Raw genomic sequence first — 24,884 nt, forward strand, 5'->3', positions numbered from 1 at the left:
AAGAGGCTCCCTTCCCTGGGCCAAGGTGCAAGCTCTTGCCCTCGCTCGAGGAGCCCTGGGAGCATATTCGCCCGACCCCCCGGCTTCCCCGCCCCATACCTACCCCCCTTCCCAGCCCCTCCGTACCGCCGACTCCCCGCAAGCTTGCCAACTCCTTAGGGTCTAGGAGAGTGGACTGGTACCTAGTAAAGGCAAGCGCTCGCAATCCAGGGGTCTTGCATGGTTCAGGCCAAAACAGACGTTTCAGGTGTTCCGCACTCTTCGCGAAGCTTTTGGTTCTTTGAGACAAAGTCTCACAGCATAATGCGGGCTGGCTTGGAGCTCACTGTGTGACCTTGGCTACCCTTGAACACCTGGATGATCCTCCAGTTTTAGTCTTTAAAGTGGCGGAATTTTAAACACAGCTAACACGCCCGGCCTGAAAAGCTTTTAAAGAGTGAGATTTGTTTTTAATAGTGTTTGAATTTTTACTATACGCTTTAAAAATGTTTTTATTGCGTACTGAAATTTTTACTTGGAAGAATAAAGACGGTAGCAGGTTGTTCAAAGATAGCTAGGACTCCAAGGAGCGTGGGAGCCAGCACTTTCCAGGAAGTTAAGAGACCTTTGGCCAATTCTGAGCAGGCCTACAGGAGGAGTTGGCCAGCACAGGGAAACAGCCCTGCCTCGGGTAGCACTTCAGCTAACCTTCCACCATAGCGCCTGTTACAGGGTGAGAGCAGAAGAAGAGGCCTCTGACGTCTGAGGGGCAAAGGTCCCCTAGGGGCAGAGGGTGAGCTTGAGGACCTGGATTTGTAGGAGGGGGTCCCTCCTTTATGGATAAGGGTTGGAGTATGCTTTCCCTCTCTGCATCTGGCCTCCTCGGAGAATCGCATCAAGGAACGCTGGCGCTGAGAAAATGAATGGTTCCCAGCTTGCTGCCTTCACTTCACATCGTGGGTTTAGTTTGCTGAGCACATGCTATGTGTAAGACACTCTGGAAAATCTTTACTTAGGCTGCCTCGTTGTTAGCTGTGGGAAAACAAGCCAGCCACAACACCCAAATCTAGTCTTTATATGGTGCGGGACGGCCACCCACCAACCCCACAGTTCGCCACAGTTTTCTTGAGTGCGAGCAGCAGGAAATATAAGATAGAAGGATTTAGAGTGTGGAGATAAACAGAAAATACAGGATAGCCTCGAGAGGGCCTGGAACCTATTCCAACGGGCCCTGACTGTCTCTGCCCTAGGGTATTTATAGAAATGCCAAGGGGTGGAGCAAAAGACCTCCCCCCAGCACAGCCAAGTGCAGACCATCTCAGACACCTGCACTCAGGCCCGTGGTCCAATCATCCTTTCTATGCAGACCTGCTGGGTAAAGCCACGAGGAACCTGAAAATGGGCTCCCACAATATGGGACTTCTGTGCCATGGCGTTATAGACATAAAGCCATATTTCATAAACCCTGATATGTATCTGAGTCACTTGGAAACGTTTAAGGGTAGATTATGAGGAATCTGTGGCCGGGCTAGAAATGTGCCTTTCTGACAAGCCCCCCACTGACACTGCTTGCCCAGGGAGCACACACACTTCTGGCTTGCAGAGTGGTGCTAGGAGGTCCCGTTCATTGAGGGAATGTTTGAGATACTGGTTATGCTCACAAGCTAAAGACTGCTCAGCTCAGGCTGTGCAGGTGCGCCCCAGCCTATAAGTTTCTTGTTCTATGTGAGTGGGATTCTGGAATCCAGGAGTCAAGTTTTATATCTTGGTTCTATAGTAGTTCTGTGACTTTTAACGAGTGACTTGAAATCTGTATCTTTGTGTGCAAATCATGATTGCAAAGATGTACCAATGTTTTCCTGAGGCTAAAACGGTCAGAGTCTAGCAGGTAGTAAGGCTCAATAAGCAATAATGCTTTTGAGTAGCAGAATTTGGTTGAGGATAATCTCAAATTAACTGATTATAATCTGGATTATAAACTGATTATAAATTATAATTATAAACTGATTATAGCTGGAGAACCAGCAATAATGGATATGGAAAGGGAGAATGCCTGCGCCCCCACGTGGTGAATGTGTGAACTGCAAGCACAGTGCTTCCTGGGTATTCAGTCCTAGGGAGGGAGGTAAGTACTTGTGGTCTTCCACCAGCTATGACCTTAAGGAAGTTCTGTGGATGGCAGCACTAAAGGATTTGGATCTTTTGATGATCTCTGCGACCTCTATGGTCTGAGTTTCCTTTTTCATGGCTAGATTATCTTCATTCTCCGGTCTCCCAGGCCGGCTGTTGGAGACCACTGAGACACTGAGTTTCCACATTCTAAACAACTGAACCCCTGTAACCCCACTAAACTCTCATAGGCTTGTACCTCCAGGAAGGGATGGAGAGATTAGCAGAAATTATCCAACCCTCATTAAGCTAAATAAGGCTTTCCTCGGGCTCCATTTGTCCCACCAAGTGCTAGGGCACCCTAGACAGACTTGAAATGGTTAATCTGACAGCCTTCCAAGCCCAGACTATACCAGAGGCTCAGAACTCAGGCTGGTCTTGAACTTGTGATCCTCCTGCCTCCACCTCGTGAGTGCTGGGGTAACAGGTGTATATCACACCTGGGTTATGCAGTGCTGAGGATCGAACCCAGGGCTTCATGCATGCTACGCAAGCACTTTACCAATGAAAGGAAATCCCCAGCCTAAACCTTTCTCTTTTAAGTTAATTATCTCAAGGTGTCTTGTTATGGCAAGAGAAAGGTGACAAACATGGTCAGCATACCAAGCTTTGGGGTCAGGGTTTCCTCCTAAATCCTCCAGCCCCATTTGGTGCATATTCAGTGATGAGAAACTTGTGGCCATTACCATCAGCCTGCCCCAACACAGTCGCAGCTAAGCTGCCTCCCGCTCAGAAGCTGGGGCCCACGCATAGCCGACTGCATATGGACTTAACCTGGGCTCCAAACGGTTTCTTCAGTCAGAAATGTGATTTCTTACGTAGACTTGTCCCTAGAGAAAGTGATTTATCCCAGTGACATCATTTTGTGCCCTCCCCTCACTTCTCCCTCCTCCCAGCGATGTCCCAACAATTTGGAAATGCATCTTTGTGGTTGCTGATGATGACTGAGACAGTGTTCACCACCAGGCTTGGCCGTATCTTTTATTGTCTTTTGGAAACAGTGACTCGGGATTCCTTAAGGATTGCTTGATTGGGGGAAGCAACAAGTCTGATGATCAAGGAGGCCAAGTTATCTTAATTGGAGAGGGTACCAGTTGTGACCGGATGCAGAAAGAGGCATCTACCGAAACTATGTAGCATTTTGTTCTGAAATCCATTTCGAAAGAGAAGTGATGTAAATGTTTTAAACAAAAACGCCCTAGCCAAAAACCCTGAACCTCCTCTGGCCAACAGTTTGGAATCTCTCTTCTCACTAGGACTCACCTTCCGTGACCGACAGTAGCTCTCGGTTTAATGGGTTTGGCTATTCTTTTAAGAGTTGAGAAGTCTTTCTTGGGCCAGTAAGATGGGCCGCTTGAGCACAGCACTCGCCACACAAGCCTGACAACCTGAATTTGATCCCTGGAACCCATGTGGAGGTGGAAAAGAGAGACCCGACTCCCAGACGATCTCCACCGGTGTGCTGTGGCATGTGTGCCCCTTCACACAATTAACTAAATAACTTTGAAAACATTTTTAAAGGGTTTTCTGGTTTTACATAGAAAATGAGTCTCTCTGTGTGTTATTACTACTAGAAAATAACCAGGATGCCATGAGATCTGAGGCCCTAGATGCCTGGTAGATTTGGCGTAAGCTGGTCCTGAAGGTGGGTGATATGCAAACCCAGCCAATGCCAGGGGGACCAAATAAGACATGGCTTTAGGACCAGTGATTGCTCCGCACTCCTCATACTTCTGAGGTGAAGCAGATAGGCAGGTATGGCCTGAGAAGGTGAAGCCAAAAGAGAGCAAGGAGACAGGGTTTTGTCTTCCTCTCATTGGGTTAAGTATTTGTCCCCTGGGGGCCATTCAGGATGTGTCCTACACCAGGAGACAGGAGAGATCAGGGACCATCCAGTTAAATGGAGCCACAAGCACTCAGGTAAATGCTCTAAAAATATCCCCACTCACAGGGTGACATCTATGTGAGAAGATGGGGACAGGAACTTCAGCTAAGGCTGCTCCGGTCCTCTCCAGGAAGCTAAACCTGTCCTGAGATCTTCCATTACCATTCTCTCACCAGCCTCCACCACCAACTCCAAGGTGCCGCCTGCCAAAACCATGAAGGGGAAACCTCATGGGTAGAGGCAGCCTTTGGTCCACTAAAAAGAGAATGAGCATCAGTCCTTCTAGAAAAGAATTCTGAGGGGAAGAGGAATACAGATAAATTTATTAGTTAAATACTGATTTTACAGCCATTTCACCTTAAGACAATGTTAACAGGTTGTGGAGGCGGGGAGGCATGGAGGGCAGCCTTGAGGAAGAACACAGTGTAAATGATGATTACAACAGAATCTTGGTTCAAAGCTATTCTCTGCTACGGCCGGTAGGCTTTAGGGGTGGGGGCTGGGAGTTTGGGGAACAATGGGTAATGCCATAGTTGGCTACAGCTCTGTGGGTGATGAGGACAAGGAAGAATCTTTGGGGGCCCCAGTAATGGGAGAGGGAGAAGGCCAATTCTAGGACAGCTATAAGCATGGCAATCCCATCAGGCCCCGAGACATCTTCCATCCGTCACCTTTGTCCTTTCACAAATTTCGCTTTGTTGTTTTCTGCTTTGAATTTATGTTGCAAACACTCTGTATTTCCTAGACAAAGGATCTGTGCTGGAGAGAAAGGCCCAGATCCAGGTAACTGACTTGAGAGGCCATGGCTTGGCAGGCTCAGAGCAAGCAAGCTGGAGTCCTGGGAACAGGATTGTGCGGTAGACACAACCTCCAGAGGGACCCAAGGTGCAGATGAGTGCAGTCACCAACCTGCTTTGGTGGTCGGCTTTGTCCCTCCGTGGAACCCCTGCATGTGGCGGGGTGAAAAGGGACACTGGGAGCAGCACCAGGTGGCACTAGCCTGCTACACAACTGAGCTCTAGCTTTGCAGGGGGTAGGAGATGTTCAGGCTGGAAAGCAAGGGGTTTAATGTTGGAGTTCCTGGGAGAAGGAAGGGAAGGCACCACTGCTGGGCTGTGATTGGATGAACATCCTGTGTGATGGGCCTTCTCCACCATCTCCCCAGGGAGCACTCGGTAACATCTGCATCGCAGCCAGCACTTTTGGAGTCAGATCTGGTATGGGGCATGCAGGGACACGCCATGCCTCAAGGGGAGTGTTGGACAAGGGCAGGGCTGTCGCATCCAGTCCACATCAGGTAGACACCCTGCTCAGGCTGTAGACGGTGTCTGGAAGCCCCGGGGCCCCTACAGCCACCCTAGGAGCACAAGGAAAAACCCACTACCTAGAACCCCTGGGGTGAAGGGTTGGGTGAAGGAGATTATGTCTCTGTCCTGGACAGGCAGGTGGAGAATGAGAAAGAAGTCTCCTGCTACATTGAAGAGCCTCATTGTGCTGCGCTCACAATGAAGGTGGGCTCTGTAAGAATGCAGTCTCTTTCCAGCGCTCCACCTGGAAAGGGTGTCTGAAGAAACCCAGCACCCACATCCCTAAGCGATTGCCAACAACTTCAAGTTCTACCCAGTTGTTCTTCGGGAGTTATTCCCAGACAAAGGGGCTGGCCAACGTGCCCCAGCCGCAGACTTTGCTGGCCCCCAGGTCCCAAGTCCGAGCAGGAATTTGAAGAGGGAGAGGGGATGATTACGCGGTAATTATGTCCCCATGACTGTCAGCCAGGACCAGGCTGTTCCAAGAGTCCTGCTTGGAGCTGGCCTGTGATGTCTGAGTGACAGGAGATGCATAGCCTTGTGGGGAGAGCTTCAGAGCCGACAGCACTGGGTGGATGGAGGGCCCGTGGCCGGACACAGTACTGACAGAGAATGCCTGGAAGGCAGAAAGCACAGTGAGTCAGTAGGATGCTCCTGGGGGACCAAGGACCAGGGCTTGGGAGAGGATGAGGGAGTAAGCACTCAGCGGCTTCCCTAGGCCCTAGGGCCAAGCTACAGGGGTCCGTGTGCTTCCACAGCGGCTCCTGAGCACAGTGCAAGCACAGCCATGACCCAGGAGTTGTGTGCTGCTGTTTTTTTTTTTTTTTTTAAAGGCTCTGACAGCCGAAGGAGACACTCCCATCACCACTTCCAGGTCAAATAGAGGTCTTCCTGGTCAGACTGAAGTCATCCTCTCCATCCTGAAAGGGTCCTGGCACTTTTGTTTCTGTGAAACCAGGCTCTCTCTGGTTCGCTCTCATGGTAGAATGCCCAAACAGCCTCTCACAATTAGAGGTAGTGGGGCTGGAAAAAAGAAACTGTGACTTCCTTATCCCCAGAGAGGCAGAGGAACGGCACCATCATACCTTCAAGAGGGCATGGTCCCCTGCTGTGCCATTCCAGAAGGCTCTCAGGAAGCTGGAGCTCATGAAAATAGCTTCCTGCCCACCACTCACCCACCCTGCCCTCTGTGGTCCCCAAGTCTGTGCCCTGCTAACAGGGTCCTCCTGGCTTCTCCTCTGAAAAGCCTTCAAGGCCGAGGTCAACACACTTCGAGCTCTAGGGTCCAAGTTGGCTTCCAACCCCAACACCCAAGTCTGACTCAGGGAGTCGTTGTACACATGCATCCTGGGTGCAGTCTCTGCGTCCTTCTTCTTCCCAAGGGCCACAGCACAGGGACGATGCTAACCACGTGGTATTCTCTGTGTCCAAATCATCACCGCTGAGGGACAAGAGATACCAAGGACTCCGAGGCTGGGCTCTTTGGGGCTCAGCAGCTCAGGGTCAGGCTACAGCTCACCTCCCAAGGCTGACCTGGCCACTAGGCATCGAGAGTCTGTTCTCCATTAGCCGGGTCCCACACCCACCTGGGATATGGAGGTACTGTTGTGCCCATAGGGAGATGACAGCCCAGGCTCTGTCTTGATGGGGCGCATCTCTTCGCTGCTGCTACTGCTGCTGCTGGTGGCGGCGTTGTTGGAGTTGCTGGAGGCGCTGCTGGTGGGAGGGAGGCTCTCACCAGGAGGACCTGCAAGGAGGCAGAGTCAGGAGACCCAGTCCAGCTAGCTGCAGGGGCAGAGCCCCTATTTACGTTTGCTGGGGACAAAAGCAAGGAGCCTTACGGTGAAGAAGAGCGGTTCTCAAAATGGCACAGAAGCATCCAAATTCCGAGGAGACTATTTTACCTACTTGAAACAGTGTCTGATGTAGTCCGGGCTGGTCTCAAACTCACTATGTAGCCAAGGATGCCATTGCACTGGTTTTCCTGCTTCCACCTCCTGAGTACTGGGATTACAGGCCAGTTTATGGAGTGCCAGAGATTGAAGCCAGGGGCTTCGTGTGTGCTAAGTACTCACTGAGCCACATCCCCAGCCCCAAGGGAACTTTTTCAGAAGACTCATGGCTCTAGATCCATAAACTCCGGAGACCACATTCTGTTTGGGGGTTCCACACTCTCAGTGTTGTTTTTAAATGTAAATACTATCTATCTCAGGATACTGCCAGAGGGTTCTCGGACAACAACCTATAATGAACTATATTAATTTCTCTGTAGCAAAAATGTAAACAGCCACACTGCTTGGAATAAATGGAGATTACAAGTGGCCTGGGCCACTCCAGAACAGGTCCTGCTACAGAGTTTATTTTTCCTGGATTCCGACTTAGAGGTTGAGGGCTACACCCCTGAACCCAGGGGCTCTGCTGCAGCCACAGTCCCGGAGGCAGGAGAGGGTAGGACAGGACCCCTGGGGAGTGGCAGAAGGTCCAGGTAGGAACTACTTCTTCCAGAAGCCCCTGTTTAATGTAGGAACCTAGAATGCTGGCCATGCCTTTGGTGGTGAAAATGGGCAACTTTGTGAAGCTGCCTGCTTGGCACCGGGGAGAAGGTGAACTGTCCTTATCACATGAGCCAATTCATTTCCTCTGCTGAAGCCAGCCACATCCTAGTTTGGTAGTGTGGAGCACAGAAGGCTCTGGGTAGGGGGACATTCGTGACCCCCCCCTCTCTCATATATGTATATATATGCACACATATATATATACATACATATATATGTTAATTTATTTTCATTTTATGTGCATTGGTGTTTTGCCTGCATGTATGTCTGTGTGAGGGTATCAGAAGCCCTGGAACTGGAGTCACAGACAGGTGTGAGCCACCATGTGGGTGCTGGGAATTGAACCTGGGTCCTCTGGAAGAGCAGCCAGTGGTACTCTTTCCCATTAAGCCACCTCTCCAGCCTTGCAACACTCTCATTAATCTAGAAGTTAAGAAGGCGTGTGTCGGCTCATGCCTATCTATAATCCTAGCACTTAGGAGGCTGAAGCAGGAAGGTCATGAGTTCAGGGTTACTCTGAGTCACATAGAAACTAGGAAGACAGAACAGCATATTGAACAGACTATTGAACCCGGAGTGAACATTCAAGATCCCAGTCAATAGCGATGCGATTTTAAGTCATTACACTTGAGCCCCAGTTTGTTTATTAGGAAGACAGACTAACAGACTGCTTCTGTGGGGTCTTGAGGAGATCTCTGAAGGAATGTGTGCAGGTTCAGAGCACTATGTGACATTAATGTTCCCCGATTACAGATCAATCTGTCAGGAGCATGACATAATGGGAACTTGTCTGATTTGATCACAGCATCAAAGATGGGGGCCAATGAGCAACATTACTCTCTCAGGCCCCACACTGGTCCAACCAGCCTATTGTAAGGTACTGCCTTCTTTGCTGGGTTATCTTTCTGTTCTGAGAGAAGAGGTTGGAGGAGGAGGAGGTTACCACCCTACCCTGGTAGCCTACCAGAGCAGACATGGTTCTCAAATGCTCTGGGAATGCTTGACTTATTCACATACTCACACACAGACCTATTCCTCACCTGCTGTTGTCTTAGATTTATTCAGGTTCTTGGGCTTTCGTTTTCTGGTTTGAATTCCTTCCTTCCGCATTGCAAGAGGCCTGGGTACCTGAAAGGGTGGAAGTTAATATATGAATTTCCATTTGCAGATGTCTGCTATGGTATTGAAACTCTCTCTTTTTTTTTTTTGTTTGTTTGTTTGTTTGTTTTTCGAGACAGGGTTTCTCTGTGTAGCTTTGCGCCTTTCCTGGAACTCACTTGGTAGCCCAGGCTGGCCTCGAACTCACAGAGATCCGCCTGCCTCTGCCTCCCGAGTGCTGGGATTAAAGGCGTGCGCCTCTCTCCTTCCTTCCCTCCCTCCCTCCCTTTCTCTCTCTCTCTCTTACACACACACACACACACACACACATGCACACGCACACGCACACTAAATGAAGGTCTGTAAAAGAAGCAGCATGTAGATTCTATTCTTGAGGGAAGACAAATGAGACCTTGTTGTTGATTATTATTTTAAGATGTGTTGCATTCATTTATGCTGTGAAACATTTGTTTAATGATGTAAAGATGTGTTGTATTCTTTTATGTTGCATTTAACTCTGTGAAGCTGTGTTACTTTGCCTGTCTAAACCACCTGATAGTCTAATAAAGAGCTGAATGGCCAATAGCAAGGCAGGAGAAAGGATAGGTGGGGCTGGCAAGCAGAGAGGATAAATAGAAGGAGACATCTGGGGGCGGGGAAGGAAGATCAAAGAACCAGAGAGAAAGGAGGAGGACTTCAGGCGCCAGCCACCCAGCTACCCAGTCATCCAGCTACACAGCCAGACATGGAGTAAGAAGTAAAAAGATATACAGGAATAGGGAAAGATAAAGGCTCCAAGGCCAAAATAGACAGGATTATTTACAGTCAAGGAAAGCTGTCTAGAAACAAGCCAAGCTAAGGCCAGGCATTTATAATTAAGAATAAGCCTCTATGTGTGATTTATTTGGGAGCTGGGTGGCGGGCCTTCCAAAAGAGCAAAAACAACCAATGAGACCTGCAGAATGGAAATGGAGGAGACTCCCATCAGGCAGAGCTGAGGGCATGAGAGGGCATAGGCAGGGCAGAGCAGGGCATCCACTCACCCCGTGGAGCTTCATGTAGAGGCCGCAGGCATTGCACACAGGTTCACCCTCGGCATTGCGGCGCCACAGCGTGGTGGTGGTAGTCTGGCAGTTGGCACAGGAGAGGCCTACCCGGCGGGAAGCGGACTACAACATAGACAGAAAGGAAGTGTTTTGTGTCTAGCAGGGCTACGCCAGAATGGTCTCATGTGATCCCTCAGGCCAGTCTTGGCACTGTCTCTGGGTATCCAGACCGCTCACAGGAACAGATGGGAGCCAAACAGAGAGGGACCCCCAGGGTACAGCGTGAATGACCTGGACACTGTCAACAGAGCATCTCTTCCCCAAGGTGGAGCTCATTGATGCCAGTGTCTGTGTGTAGAGTGAGGAACTTGATGGGCCTTAAAGAGGAAGCTTCAAGATTTCTCTCTCTAGTCCCCTTCCCTGTCATACACCAAAGTGGGTCGGTATCGGTCAGAGTCAGGTGGAAAAAAAAAAAAGAGGCACAGACAGCAAATGTCTGGTCCCAGTTCCAGGCCTCCCCAGCCAGGACCCAAACCCACTGCTCAGCCTTCTTGGACTCTGGGTCTTTCTAGGGGATCAACTGAAAATAAGACAACTTCTGGTTTATGTTGGTCTTCAAGACAAAGGGACTGGACTGGAGATCCGGAGGCCTGGATCTGGCTCCCTCTGGCTGGGCTTCATTTTCTACTATTGCATGGTGATAGGGTTGTAATAGCTGGGCCTGCATCTCTGAAGCGAGCCCAAGCTCACTCTAAAGGTGTGAGAAGCTCCCTGCTTCCTCCCACCTACCTAACCCCTCAGCTCAGATCCTCCAGTTCCAAAATTTAAAGCTGGGCAAGAGTCACAAAGCCAGGTACAGAGAGGAGGGTCGAAGCTGGGTGCTCTCCAGGCTGGTGGGCCTGAGTCACAGAGATGCTTGCTTACCAGCCGGCGCTGAGGCTTAATGAGGGGTCGGTTGATGCCGTTCATCTTGTGGTAGAGGCCACAGGCATTGCACAGGTAGTGTCCTGTCCCATCTCGCCTCCAGAGTGGGGTGGACATGGCCCCACAATTGACACACTCTCTGCCTTCTGAGAAGTCATCAAACATATCTACTGGGGGGAAACACGGGAGAAAGGACACACATTATTCCTTCTTTGTTTTGCTCGGAGATCTTTCACCTAGAAAGCAGGGCTAGATGTCTCCCCGGGAGATTCATCCTTCCTTGGTCAGGACTGCAAAGTGAGTGGGTTCCACTCTGCCATCCAGATGCAGCAGAGCTGGCCGAGGAAGTGTCATCAGCTGCCTAGGCTAGAGGGGACACTTGTGAGTCCAGATCTTGCCTCTAGTGCCTTCATGGCATCCACCTAACCTACTCAGAACCCTTTCTTCATTTTCCTTTTCAAAAGTATGATTTGAACATGAAATGTCCCCACAGGCTCATGTTTTGCACACCTGTTCCCCAGCTGGCGGCACTATTTGGAGAGACTGTGGAACCCAGCTGGGAGGTGGGGCCTGGTTGGCAGAAGTCGATCACTCAAGGTTCTAGCGGGCCCCTTGGTCCTTTCCTGTTCTGCCTGCCTTCTGGTCTACTGCACTCCGAGAAACCTCCACAGCATGCTGTCAATCCACCCACTCTGCCTGCCTCCCTCACCACAGACTGAATCCCTACGAAATCATAAGCTAAAATAACTCTGTCTTCTGTTAAGCAGCTTCTCTGGGTATTGCAGTCATAATAAATGCAAAAAAAAAAAAAAACCAACCAAACAAAACAAAACAAAACTTTATATGGATTATTTTTCCCTTTGGGTAAACATATTTATATTATAGGATAATTAGTGTTAAAACATGTAAAGAAAATACAAGTCACAACCAGTGTTGTGAGCATGTTACTTCATTCTATCCTTTGTAAGACTTTCTGTGTTGACACATACTTTTTGCCTCGTTGAGGTCAAGCGATACGGCCAGCCTATCTTGCTTTGTTTGCTTAACGTCCTAATGTGTTACCACATTAGAAATGTATTATAAGCGCATTTCAGCACAGTGGAATAGCCCGTCATTGCAATGTCCCCTCTCACTTACGCTTTTCAGTAACTGCTGAATCTCTGTCTAGTTTCCCATGTTTGTTTTGTAAACACTGGTCTCTTTGTAGGTAAACCCGTGATGAGTTTCTGGCTATCACTCTGAGTACTACCCTAGAAGGAGAGTTTCTAGGTCACAGAGACTAGCGTTCTATTTACATTCTTAAACTTATCGGTCACTTAGTTTTCCTGCTTGTGGCGGTTAGATGTAACTGTCAACTTGACACCTCAGAACTATTATCAACTAGAATTACCCCAGAAAAGAGTCCCCGTGAGGGAAGGCCTACCTGGAATGGGCTGTGAGCATGTGCATTGTCTGATTAAGTTCACTGATACGGAAAGACCCTGCTTAATGTGGGCAGCACCATTCCCTGGGCAAGGACTTCTGAACTGTTCAAGAGCAAAGGAAAGGAGCGCAAGCAAGCAGGCAAGCATGCGTGGATGCATGCTTTGATTTCTCTCTGCTCCTGACTGTGGGTGTGCCTCAAGCTCCTGCTGCTGTGGCTCCCTACAGTGATGGACTGCAACCCGGAACTGTAACCTAAAATAAACCCCCTCTCTCGTCTCCATTTTTCTTTGGGGGGGGGGGTCAGAGTATTTTATCACAGCAACAGAAATGAAACCAGCACACTACTTTTAACACATATGCATGGCCTTATGTTATGGTTTGCCATTTTCCCTTGTATATGGCACAGACAATGAAGACACCTAATTTAATCCACTGCACCTTGGAGCCCAGCAGACGGGAGTGTCAGCCCTCCCCGAGAAGGCTGCTTTCATCTGTCACCCCTTCATCACTAAGCCCTTCCTTTCTCTTCTATGTCCGTAGAATTCTACAGTTGGTGAACCCCTCATGTCCCTTCTCCTTGCCTGAGTGAGAGGGGTAGGTTTGGTTTCCTCACTCCCTTTGACCTCTATAAAGCCTGCTTTAAAACTTCCAGAAGTCTCTCTGCCTCATGCCATCTAAGTTTTCTGTCCCTAAGCAATAGCTACCTTGGTCTCCGGATTGCCCTTGTCCTGATACCAGGCAATGCTGAGTTTCTTCTCTGGGGAAGCCATCGGTACCCCTTAGAAGGCAGGACTAAAGGTCCATCCCTCCTTCAGGCCCCAGCCCCAGGGTTTAAGGCTACACGGTCAGCTTTGCTGTTCAGTAATCAGCTCTAAGGGAACGTTGGCTGGAAGAGGGCAGGGTGCCCTCCCATAACTCTGGGTATACAAAGAGTCATTTACACCTGCAAACTGGTAGTAGTGTGTCCATACCAAGCAAACAATGTTACAGGTGTGAGGGGCTGTTTACTCAGGCCAGGGAGTTAAGGAAAGCCAGCACGGAGAGGCTATTTTTACACCTGTGTCACACTGAAGGCCCTTCATCAAGGTCACCTGCCTCCAGAGGTGACTCTTGTCCATGGTTTGCTCCCTGCCGGGCCACCACCATGACCACAATCACCAGCACCTTGCCGGTGGTCTGTCAGCCTTGCTTTTTCTTCCCAAGCTCTCTGAGAGCAGTAGAAAGGCCAGGAGTTCCTAGAGCCAATATCCAGCAGGGCCCGGAACTGGCGGTGGCAGCCCTTCGTTTGCCATGAACACTAGATGGCAGTACAGCCTCAAGATTGAAGCAAGGCCACAGCCCGTAAGTTAAATCGCACCATGGGAGAGAGGACTTGGTTCATCGGTCTAGTCCAAACCTATGGCCACCCTTGGATGGTTTTTCTTTGCCTTGAAAAAGTTACATCCCAAAGATGGCAGAGTATAGAACACACTCCTATTTAACCATCAACCTGCTTCTGGCGATTTGTGAACCATCTCACCTCACCTAGACCTCTACTATAGAAGGAAACCTAAGAACCTGTCTGTCATTCAAGCTCAGTAATGTCTCAGTGTGCCTCTCCAACGGGTCAAGATGCTCACACCAGTTTCTCTCTCACTCTGGTTCATTTAAACTCCAGAGTGAACCCTCATCCCCTGCGATCTGTTGCTGTTTCTGAGAGGGAAGATCCCTGCTTTTCTTCACTCCTAGTACATTACACGTTGTGCATACATTATGGAGGGAATTAATAGCATCTGTGAGTACGTCCTCTCTGCTACTCACTTACCCTTCCCTGCTCTGAGGCCTCAACACAAAGGTTGACCTGGGAAACTCATGGAGGTACAGCTCAGGTTATGCACTCTAGCAACTGTTTTCCTACCCAGATAAAGCCACCAGGCATCGGCAAATATGTATTTGTCACCCACAAATATTTACCAAACACCTGTGACTTAAGCAGGACAACACAGATGCCACAGGAGCTAAGAGGGTGCCCTGCTCTCGGAATGCTAACGACCTAGTTTAACAAACCGGGCCTGAAAATCAATAAGTGAGTGGCAAGATGACTCATTCCATTTTCAGAACTCTCGAGGGAGTATGGGATTCATGGCGGGTACCATTGGTCTAGGATAGGAAATGTGGAAGTCCAACCCAGATAGACCTGTCAGTGTAACTCAGGAGCCAAAAGAGGGAACCGGGCAGGAAGCAAAGACCATGTTTCCTCAAGATGCCTAGCCAGGCATACCTGTGTACATATTCCATCACAAAATCTTTCTACCCAACCAGTTCAATGAAATGTTACGTGAAATTTGTATTTTTAAAAAAGATTTGTTTATTTTATGTGTATGAGTATTTTGCCTACATGTATGTATCTGTGTATGTATGTGTACCGTGTGTGTGCCTGGTACTGGCAAGGGGAGAAGGCATTAGACCCCCTGGAACTAGAGGTACTGATGGTTGTGAGCTACCATGTGGGTTCTGGGAACCGGACCCCAGTCCTCTGCAAGAGCAACTCGTGCTCTCAGCCGCCGCCCAGCCATCCCTCCAGGCCCTGCGTGGAGACTTTCCATGACTAGTACGGAGGACATGTAATGGAAGAGCAAAATGCTGACCCTGGCATGCAAACGGAAAGCCAGAGCGTGCGGTGCGTCCTGTAGAGTAGTGGCAGCAGAGACCACGGAAGACCGCTTTGGCTGGACTGATGGTGGGGGCTTTTTTTTCATGAAAGGACCGGTCTACAACATCCTAGCTACTCATTTTTAAAGTTCTGAGTTTGGAAACAAAGAAATTTGATCCCCAAATAGCTCTCATCACTCCCCTTGGGAGGGGGCATTTTATGTCTGTCTCACACAGAAATATACTCCCATGCTAAGAATGCTTAGCACTTACTTTGGGGTGCTGGGCTGTGAGCCCCAAGCCAGCACCTCTTACTCCTTCACAGGAAAAGCACAGGGTGTAACTTCCCAGAGGGCCCAGCCATGGCTCCAGCTGGTGACAGCCTGTCTCTCAGTCCCACCCCTCTCCAGTACAGGCACTGGTCCACCCACTGGGGAGCAGTGGGACTCCAACCCTGGGAGAGTGGAGAGTGGGTCTACTCTGAGAGGACAGTCTTGTAATAATAGCTGTAAAGTACTTTGCAAATAAGAGGAAAAACTTCCAACAATGGCTGTGGAGTGCTCTGCAAACACCCAGTGAGATAACGATGATGGATTATTGTTCTGTGGCTGGAGAAGAGGGGCAGAGGGAGCGGGAAAGACCAGGGACAATGAAGACAACCAGGGAGAAGTTGAGAGAAGACTTGGAAATCTAATGCTTTGGGGCATAGATGAGGCCAGACTCGATCCACCAGGTTCCCAATTCAAGCTTGAGGCTGCAAGCTACAAACACTGGAAGAGAAAGTTCACACTCTATACCTCAGGGTTCTCAGAATTGCTGCTCATGGGAAATGGACCGGTTTCCTAATCCCAAAGATGGGCACCTAACTCCTCACTACCATCCCATGTCTTACTTTAAACATGTCTCTTTTAAACAGGAGTACATTGCTGAAGGATGGATATTCCTAGAAATCATGGCAAGCTATACCCATCCAAGGGCCTGGAAGGAAAATGGGGCCCTGACTTCCCTAAGGCTGGTGCAATCAAAGGTCGGGACTCAACCTACCCCTGACCTGCTCCATTCCTCCCTCGGAACTCACCCATCTGGCTCAGCAAATGTGGGCTGGGAGAAGGACGGATGGATGGAGGAGTTGAAATGGAGAGAGAAAGGAGCAAGGCTGGGGGTGGGGGTAGCAGCACCCCTCTGGGCACTGTGGAGAGCAGCCGAGCAGCGCTGCCCCTTGACCTTTGGGAAACAATCCCAGGTGGCTGATGCTGCACTGCTGGTTGGCACTTGAGTGTTACCCAGGCCCTGACCTGCTTTGGAGGTGCCCTTCGGTCTCTCAGCTGCTGCTGGAGAGCTGGGTCTCGAGCCAGAGCCCGTGCTGGGAGAACTCTTGCTCTCTTGTTTGGGTATCAACTTGATGCAGCCTCTCCTGGACTTCTGCAGCTCCAACTCTCACCCTGTGTCTACTATATACGGACCCCTGTGACAAGTGCTGAACACACAGGCATGGCGGAAAAACTGGGGCAAAATTTCTGTCCCAGGGTGCATTGGCCCAGCCGAGAAGACACAGCCCCAAACAGAGAATTCCATTAAATGGGGCACAGTGCAGTGAATCTGGCCTTCAGTACCCTCTCTCCACTTCCACTGTCCTAGGTCACCATGTCGTCTATTCAGAGAAGGGTGACACACCACACAGTGATAATGCCCATGTTCAGAGCGACTAGCTATCAGGGTTAGGAAAAGGGCCAGAAGGAGAAGTCAAAAAGGAGAATCTTTGGGGTAAAACAAGATACAGTCTAGGCAAAGTGCAAAGGGACCTTTCTTAGGGACCAAGGGACTTCAGGAGAGAAGTCTGCAGCCCCACCCAAATGTCCCATGTTGAACCCTAACCTCACACACATCCAAGGTTCAGCAGATTGGGTTCCTGACAGGCCTCAATTCATCCCCCCGTGGCTGGCGCCTGGGTCTGGGGCACAAGAAACAAACAAACCCCAGGATTTTTCTGGCAGCTGCTGAGCTTCGTCTCTCTGGGCTTCGTCAGGCTGCAGCAGAAGCCTGTGACAGGAAGCTGGCTGGCCGTGAGGGCCACAGCTCCTCTGGTACTCAGATAGTGTTGAAGCATCTATTTTAGAAACCCTGGGACTCTGAAACAGAAGTGGTTACACAGCCAGGCCTCGGGGGTGGGACCCTGTGAAGATGGCCCTAGCCTCTGCTTCTGGAGCTGAGAAGCATAATGCCAATGTCCATGTGAGGACTCTAAAATGTGACTAGGGCCCTGAAACATCGTATACAGGCAAGGACATTCTCGAAGGGAGGGAGGGAGGGAGGGAGGGAAAAAAAACTCACCGAAGTGAAGAGGAAGGAAAGAAGAGAGGGGAGGGAAGGGGGGGGTAGACGGGAGAGGAAACTGAAGCACACATGACGACAGAGACCGGTTCAGCTATTGCTAAGAGCTTGAACTCACACACTACACTCTATGCAGTCCTATCACTGCAGCAATGAAGGCAGGAAGGAGGAAGCAATTATTTTTTCCTCCAAGGACCAAAAGCTCTTCCCTCAGAAAGTCCGACAATCCCAACTACCTACGCCTGCTCCTACCTGGCCTGTCACCGTTGGGTCAGGGTTAGAGGTCAGCCCAGGGCAGGGAGCAACTGAGGAACGATCTATAGCTGTGGCTGAGAAAGCAGAGGCATCGTTGGCTCCCTACTGATCTTGTGGCTTTTCTGCCTGTCCCAACCCTCTCTGCCCAGAGTCTATAGACGGCTGTTTGTCCAAAACTCAGTCTCAAGAAGATAGAGGAGGGCCTAAAGAAGTCCAGGACCCAGATATAATGTCTCAGAGGCTTTCAGAGGCAGATTCCTGTCGTTACCCTATAGTGTGCCCACAAGAAGAAGGCTTCCCCACCTCTACCACTGGACCTCCAGGTATAGGACAAGAAAAGGCTTCCCTGTGGAGTGCAGGATCCACCACAAAGCTCCAGGAGATCGTGCATGAACCTCAGTGGTGATTCTGTTCTGGACACCTGTGCACCACAGAGCTGGGCCCATGCAGGACACAGGAAGCATTGTGGTATCAATACAATGTCCTTTGTCTCAGCCAGACCCTTCCAGATCAGGAGCTCATAGGACACCAAACACATGGCTCACAAAATCCTGCCATCACTGTTTCTCTGGTGAGTGGTAACACCCCAGAGCCCTCCAGGCTTCAGGGTAACAGCCGTCAGTTCAACTACACCCACAGAGTCCTGATGAATGAACAAGCAAAAGGCTTCCTGGACTCGGCCCAAGGTGCCCTCTTTTCCCTGGCCATCTGACAACCGTGCAGTTCCCTACGCCTTCCCCCATAGGCTCATGTCAGATAGCAAGGCTCCTGGAGAGCGCTGGTGAAGGGGGTCCTAAAGCCAGGAAGTGGGGTGCTTGCATTTCCGTGAATCTTCAGAGGAAATCAAGGTCCAGGGAAGGCAGGTGACCTGAGAGGGAATGCCACTCCCAGAGAGGTCGGTGACCTGATCCTGCCCTCCCCCATGCTGCTGTCATCCTCTGCACACGACATGAGCTCAGTGTACACTGACCCATGGGACCCGAGAGAGAGCTGAACCTCTAAGTGTCTCAGAGCAGAAGATCCCCGGGAGGGGGATGCAGATTTGAGCGACACTCTGTCCTTGGCCATACTCATACTGGTCTGGGAGGCTGTCTATGCAGCAGAGGTTTGCAAGCACCCCGCTGCACACACATGTATAAGCGATGTGTGCACACGTATAACTGTGTTTAATGGATGTGTGTCTGTAGAAAAGAATACCACACTGCACTAACCACCACTCCGACAATTCACTGGAGTATTCTCCAAAGGGGGAAATTTCTATTTTAAATATTCTCATGGCAAAATACTGGAAATAACCCAAGTGCTCAATGATCGGGAGCAAGAAAGAAAAATACGTTTCAGTCGAGAAATAAAAATTTGGAAAATTTTTTTAAGTTATATTAAAAGTATTGAGATTTCCTTCCTCAAACATGACTTAGAGTAATTAACTAGGCAATCAATCAAACAAGTAAGTCTCCTTAGTATGTGAAGGGTGGGGGATGTCTACTCCCCTCCCCCTTTAATTCTTTGGATATTCACATCTCCAAATAGAGGGAAAGAGCCAATCATGGTGGTGCACACCAATAATCCCAGCACTTGGGAAGTGGAGGCAGGAGGAATAGGTGTCCAAGGCTACCCAAAGCTCTATTGCAATTGTATCATCCTAAGACACATGAGACTCTGTCTCAAAAGACAAGTAAACGGGCCAGTGAGAGGGCTCGGCCAGTCAAGTCACTTGCTGACAAGCCTGATGACCTGAGTTTGATCCCTGGAACCCACATGATAGGAGAAAAGCAATTCCTGAAAGCTGTCCTCTGACTTCCACAGGAGAGCCACGGCATGCCCATGAGGGGCCACAAAAATAAATAAATAAATGGGTGAATAAACACCTCCCACAAAGTACCGTCCTCCTCAGGACCAGGATTCTCCTGTCCAGAACAGTAAACTCATCCAGCTTAAGTATCCACCATGGCATCGAGTTTTCTGCAGAGGGGAAGGGAACGCTCTCCCTACAGAGGACAATCCCGGCCAGTGTGAGAATGGACGTAGAGCTTATCAAAGGATGCTGCCAACCACACTGTGGACAAAGTCCAGCACTGGTCCCGTCTCCTCCAGTCACTGGGTGTGTGCCAATGTCCCTTCCCAGCTTGCCTCCATCTTTTTTTCATGGTGTCCTGGGGATGGGGTGAGAAACAAGCATCCCAGGCATGATGAGGAGTGTGACAGGAAGCATGACACAGCCCAGGGGGATGGCGACTTGGCGACATCATATTACAAGTATACACGGTGTGTGCCATTTGATCCAACTGTGCCACGACTATGTGTGCTGTGAGCCCACGGACCCTTGTGTCAATGGCTTCTGAGGAGGAGAGTCCTTTTCTGCAATAGCAGAAGACTGGGAAGAGAACACAAATATCCTTCCCTATGCAAATGACTGATTCAGTGAGCACACATACCAGGAAGCCTGTTTATGTTGTAAAACGTCAGAAGCAAAGTACAGGGCAACACATACAACGCCTCTTACCAAAGGGAGAGAGGGCCTAGAGGTGTGTCTGTTTGTATTCACAGTGCAGACTCTGGAAGGATGGAGCAGGCACAGTAGTAAAAAGTCACTTCCTGAGAGTCATCTTGGCGTCTCAGGGAGACTTCTCACTTAACGCACCTTTTTGTACTGTGAATGTAATTCCAAGGAGCAGTGAATAATTATTTTGCATGGTCAGGAATGTGACTAAATATGCCACAGACTGCACCACCCCTGCTCTGTGTAGTAGTAACATTTTGAAGTCAGGCAGGTTTCATGTTCTGATTTTTTCCATAAAAGCATCTTCCCATTTCACAAGTGAGAAAAGGAAATCCCTTCTCGAAGTGCTTCTCTGCTCTGCTGTCCTGTCGCCTGTCTCTGCCCCCTCATTCTGTACGAGAGTCCCACACGAGCTCCACAGGCCCCAGTTTCTAATTGCTCTCCTCGCCTGTGCACGGCACACTCACATGAGTGCCCGTGGCCCCCAGTGCCGGTGGCTCTGCGTGACATCTCGAGCTCAGTTACACTCATGCACAGGACCCTGGCTCCTTTACTCGGAAGCCTGAGACAGCGCAGGCTTCAGCCAGGCCACCACCCCCATTTGCCTCTGCACCCCTGTCAGGAGTACGGTAGGCTGCCAGTCTAGACGGAAACACGGAACAAATTGCCAGGGTCGGTCCCCTGGGGATGAGACAATGGGTCTTGGGGGAAAGCCGATTTCCTTCCAGGCTGGCAGCCACTGTCAGAAGGAAAACAACTTCCTCTCTTGGACAGAATGGCAGCAGCCAGCCAGCCAGAGGGGAGATTTATGGAGATATAATGTGACCTCTTTATTGCCCTGGATGCTAGGGAGGTGTTTCAGGGGAGATTTACGCCTTTTCGGAGGGGAGGGGAGCCAGGGTGCTGAAATATATCCACCAAGTCTGTTTTCCCCTGTCGGGGTTTCTCGGGGATTACTTAATCAAACCAAGGTTAAGCCCCAATCGCCTGCACTTAACATCTTCTCCTGCTAATGTACCCAGTCACCCTGAAAAGCTGCAAGCTTTTTGCATGAAATATGGAGTCTTATGTGAGTCGGCAAGGTTGTTCTGTTCAGTTCTGAGTATAGTTAACAGAAAGCAAAGCAAAACCAAAAGATCAACTGCATTCTTCTATAGGGTCAGGAGACGCCCCCCCCCTCCACCCCACTACAAAAGAGGGTGTTATATAGAGGACTAAGTGTGGGGCTGGGGAGGAGGTGGCCCAGCTGTTAAGAGTACTAGTTTGATTCCCAGCAGCGCAGGGAACTGGTGTCTGTAACTGCAGTTCCAGGGAATTTAACCCTCTCTTCTGGCCTCCAAGGGCACCAAGCATACAGGCAGTGTGCAGACATACACGCAGGTAAAACAATTCATACATATGAAAGGAGTAAATAATCCCCGACTAAGGTTCTCCCCACTAACAATTATTCAGGTTAAATACATCAAATGCTGTCTGCACATGACTCTTTCTGGAGTGAGGTGTGTGTGTGTGTGGGGGGGTTGTTTGTTTGTTTTGTCATTTTTAAGCTGTAGAGCCTTTTTTTTTTTTTTTGGTTTTTCGAGACAGGGTTTCTCTGTGTAGCTTTGTGCCTTTCCTGGGACTTGTAGAGCCTTTCCTTAAAGAAAATAAAAATTAAAATAACTTCAAAAGACAGAGCCACAGCCGGTTGGCAAAAGGGTTCCCAGTCTCTAACTGGACACTTCCTAACATCCACCTGACATGCCCCTGAGGAAGGTCCTCCAACTTGTAGAGGGCACCATGGGCAGCAGAGAGCCACTGTTCTGTAGCTTTAAGGTGAGACTAACACACACCAGCCAGTTTCAGTATCGGAAACTTCATTTATCAGACTTAAAGGTGAGGGTCACGGAAACCAATTGCAGAAGCAGCCAGAGGTGGGAATGTTCACCACAGGGGTCTACCTCTCTTCATCTGGGCTCTACAAGCTGAAAACGAAGTCTGTAGAAAAGACGGTTTCTGACTTCCTGCCTGCCAAACCACCTGATTTGGCACTCCATTAGAATGCTCTGGATTAATATACTTCTAAAATATACCTAAAATTTCGTACTTAAGCTAGGTAAATAAAAATTGCTATAAAAATTCAAACCATACTTTAAGAGAGAGCATCACATTTTTTAAAAAGTCCCTTACTGACACCATTATCCAACCCTAGTAATGGTGACCGGCCAGTTTATAGTTTTCAATATGTCTATTTTCTTAATTATAATTTTTATTTTTAGGAAATTTTTAAATTATGGAAAATGACAAAAAAAATTACTTTTCTTCTTCTTGCTCTCTGAGCCAATCTTTTGAACTTAACACATAAATTCTCTGGCTCACTTTTACACACATATAAATATATCTCTGAACAATGTAAATATTATCTCGTGCTTTTTAAAATTTTTTACAGGATACTTCGTGCTGTACAGTGAATTTATACTTACTATTTTTAAAAAATGAACCATTTCAAGCACTAAATAAATGAGAATGGAGGCAACAATGGAGCCCACCACCTGGCTTTGTCAAATCTCAGTGATTTTGCCATATTTGTGTATGCGTCATAATTCTTTTGTCAGCATCGGGGATTGAACTGGGGCCTCCTGCATGCTAAGTACATGCCGGGCTGCTCAGCTACCTCAGGTCCTGTTTCAGATGTTTTTAAACGACAAAGCATTTCAGATGTAGCCCCTTCCCCTTTATAAGCCACAATTCTGTCTCCGATCCATTCTCACAATGTGTTGCCTGCACTGCCCTATATATTCATATATCAATCACCCAGCTTTCCTTAGCCATTGTCTCATGACAGCTGCTGTTCCTCCAGCCCGCAATTTGTCTAAGATCCTAAACCCAACATGGTGACATGGGGCTCTCAAGAGGTAATTGTGTCATGAGACTCATGACATGGATGGAATAGAGAGCACCCTCGCTCAATATACCGGCACCTTGATCTTGAGCATCCCTAGCTCCAGAATTAACTTATGCTCTTCAGCTCCCCGGTCTCAGGTATTCTATAGCAGCCGGACTAAGACAGATGGGCTGTGCTTTGGTTGTCTCCAAGTTTTGTTTTAGAAGCAATGCCTCGCAAGCATCCTTGTACATATCTCTTTATAGGAGAAAAGGTCTTCTGTTTTTTTTTGTTGTTGTTGTTTGTTTTTTTTTTTTAATCACATAATGGACCTGTTATAGCCGTGCCAAGATGTATTTGCATAAATGACTTCTGCTTAGTTTTGGTGGTGCTCAGAAATAAATGCACCAGTCATCTATCATTAGGTTATATGGTAACAAACATCCTCCAAATCTCAACAAAACTTACAATTAGCGTATAATAATATTAAGGACTTTTTTTTTGTTTGCATTACACGCCAGCTGCGAATTAGTCAGAGTTCTGATATGTTTTTGTTTATTGGGAGGCAAGCATGTGCCATGGAGTGTGTAGGAAAGTCAGAGAAGAATTGTCAGGAGTTGGCTCTTGCCTCAGCGTCAGGCTTGGCAGCAAGTGCCTTTACCTGCTGGGCTGGCTGTCTTGCTGGCATTTAGGCTGAAGGGGAATCATTCCTCCCATGTGGTAGAGTACAAAAATGATGATGGAGAAACACAAAGACCCTCTGCTAGGCGGCTGCGAGGTGACTTCAAGTAAGTTCCATTTCCAAGCCCATATTTTCAGGATGACAGGAGAGAGAAATGCATACTAATCTTAGAGGGCAGCATACCATACACATTCTTCTATAGCTCAGGTGCTTCATGAAAGTGTGTGTCCTGGGGCATTTTCCACATCTGCGCAGATAAGCTTCACTCTTTCAAACATACTTCTTAGATTTATGTGTATGAGTGTTTTGCCTGTGTGTGTGTGTGTGTGTGTGTGTGTGTGTGTGTCTGTGCACCATGTGCATGCAATGCCTGTGGAGGCCAGAAGAGGGCATCAGATCCCCTGGACTTGGAGTTACAGCTGGTTTGCAAGCCACCCTGTGGGTGCTGGAAACAGAACCTTGGTCCTCTGGAAGAGCACTCGGTTCTCTTCACTGCTGAGCCATCTCTCCAGTTCCCCTACCACTCTTTTAAGAGAGCTTTTTAGTTTTATATTATAAAGGTACATAACATTTACATTCTGTCTCCCAGTCCTCACAGTTACTCAGCTGTTCCTGATGCCTGAAAGAATGCTGTGCTAATACCAGTCATTCTGTGCTTGCCTCCAGGGACCTAACGCCTTGGCTGGCTTCCAATAGGTAATTTTTCACTTCCACTCACAACGGAGCTGTAATGAACGTCGCTGCGTGCGTTTCTGTGCCAGGACCTCTTTGGTTTGTTTTGATTTCTGATAAGGAAAGTTCCCTTTTTAAAAAAAGTCTTTGTTTAAAAAATTATCTTGCCTATTCTCATACAATAACTCTTCCACAGAAATTCTATAATCAACTTGACAAGTCCCATTTAAGAAATCCTATTGGGCTGTTTCCTGGGACTGTAATAAATTTGTAGACTTCTTTGGGGGGGGGGCTGGAATAGAAAATATTTCTGTGCTTCCTACTCCAGGATTTTGGTGTCTTGCCCACCTCATGTCTTCTTTTATGCCTGTCCATGTTTTATGGGCATTCCCCAGGCACATCTTACTTATTTACCGAGTTGACAATCTTTCAACTACGAAACTAAAGCATGCACATTTCATTTCCAAACACATTTGTTTCGTTAACAGGGAAACTGACTCCCAGCTGGAGTTCCGAGACAGGCTCCCAGCCTTTCCCTCAGTGCGTCCTGAATTTCCACTAC

At 48.7% G+C, this 24,884-nt stretch overlaps 1 protein-coding gene across 4 annotated transcripts in view; it reads right to left on the reverse strand.

The window, feature by feature from the left end:
- Positions 1 to 4,335: 4,335 nt before the first annotated feature.
- Gata4 (GATA binding protein 4) overlaps positions 4,336 to 24,884 on the reverse strand; it is a 69,105-nt gene continuing 48,556 nt past the window's right edge. For 3 of the 4 annotated variants that reach the window (XM_015986522.3, XM_042284999.2, XM_015986521.3), the window contains exons 3-7: positions 10,964 to 11,133; positions 10,037 to 10,162; positions 8,936 to 9,023; positions 6,927 to 7,087; positions 4,336 to 5,956 (exon numbers count right to left, since the gene is read on the reverse strand). In XM_015986522.3, the coding sequence (XP_015842008.3) occupies positions 5,774 to 5,956; positions 6,927 to 7,087; positions 8,936 to 9,023; positions 10,037 to 10,162; positions 10,964 to 11,133 (728 nt within the window). In that variant the 3' untranslated portion in view covers positions 4,336 to 5,773. The remainder of the gene's footprint in view (positions 5,957 to 6,926; positions 7,088 to 8,935; positions 9,024 to 10,036; positions 10,163 to 10,963; positions 11,134 to 24,884) is intronic. The other variant, XM_006993003.4, reaches the window with a different exon arrangement.

Source organism: Peromyscus maniculatus, chromosome 9, assembly GCF_049852395.1.
Source record: "Peromyscus maniculatus bairdii isolate BWxNUB_F1_BW_parent chromosome 9, HU_Pman_BW_mat_3.1, whole genome shotgun sequence".
Lineage (NCBI taxonomy): Eukaryota > Metazoa > Chordata > Mammalia > Rodentia > Cricetidae > Peromyscus > Peromyscus maniculatus.